At 37.9% G+C, this 715-nt stretch overlaps 1 protein-coding gene across 1 annotated transcript in view; it reads left to right on the forward strand.

The window, feature by feature from the left end:
- Positions 1–715, forward strand: part of LOC101509400 (uncharacterized) — an 8,389-nt gene that overhangs the window by 5,416 nt on the left and 2,258 nt on the right. Inside the window, exon 2 of the mRNA XM_073367273.1 lies at positions 5–95. Within this exon, the coding sequence (XP_073223374.1) occupies positions 5–95 (91 nt within the window). The remainder of the gene's footprint in view (positions 1–4; positions 96–715) is intronic.

Genomic DNA, 715 nt, shown 5'->3' on the forward strand with positions numbered 1-715 from the left:
AAAGTATGCAAAATCCAGAGTTCTACCCTCATGGATTTTTCTCTTCAGAAAATCTGATGGTATTGAAGGTTCAACATCTTTGTCTTTGGATGCGGGTACTTTCTTTGCAGGGGGTGAGGAAACAGATTTCTTCTTCCTCTTTTGTGAAATTACTTTCATGGCATCAGCCATGAGTTTTTCTGTTGGGGGTTCCGTTCGCTTTTTAGGCTTCTCTTGAATAGGAGCCGGTGCCTTGCCTTTGTCTTTGGCAAGTATTTTATGTGTAGGTATTGGTACTCTTTTTGTTATAGTGGGTGGTGGTGAAGGGGTTTCACTGTTTGAAGATGATGAAGGTGAAGGAGTTCTTGGCTGGGTTTGTTTTACTCTTGCCATACTTGTAGATTGAAGTAGATATATTGTAGATTGAGTGCAGATAGCAAAACAATAACAATAGCAGAGCCAGAAGGATGAAGCAGATTGAGAAAATTTGTGAAAACTGAGGAAATGCAGTGCAAAAATCGATTGAGAACTGTTCCTATTTAAACCCTTAATCATGTAAATCGATTCCCAAATCGATTAGGTTACCGTTACTGGTAATGTCAATCGATTTAGTAATTATTACTCATAACGGCTAGTTACAACGTTCTTATTTCAAATCGATTTCCAAATCGAGTTCCAGTTTTACTTAATCGATGTCCAAATCGATTGTCTTAACGTTAAAAGACGAACTAATCGA

Source organism: Cicer arietinum, chromosome 4, assembly GCF_000331145.2.
Source record: "Cicer arietinum cultivar CDC Frontier isolate Library 1 chromosome 4, Cicar.CDCFrontier_v2.0, whole genome shotgun sequence".
NCBI classification, from domain to species: Eukaryota; Viridiplantae; Streptophyta; class Magnoliopsida; order Fabales; family Fabaceae; genus Cicer; species Cicer arietinum.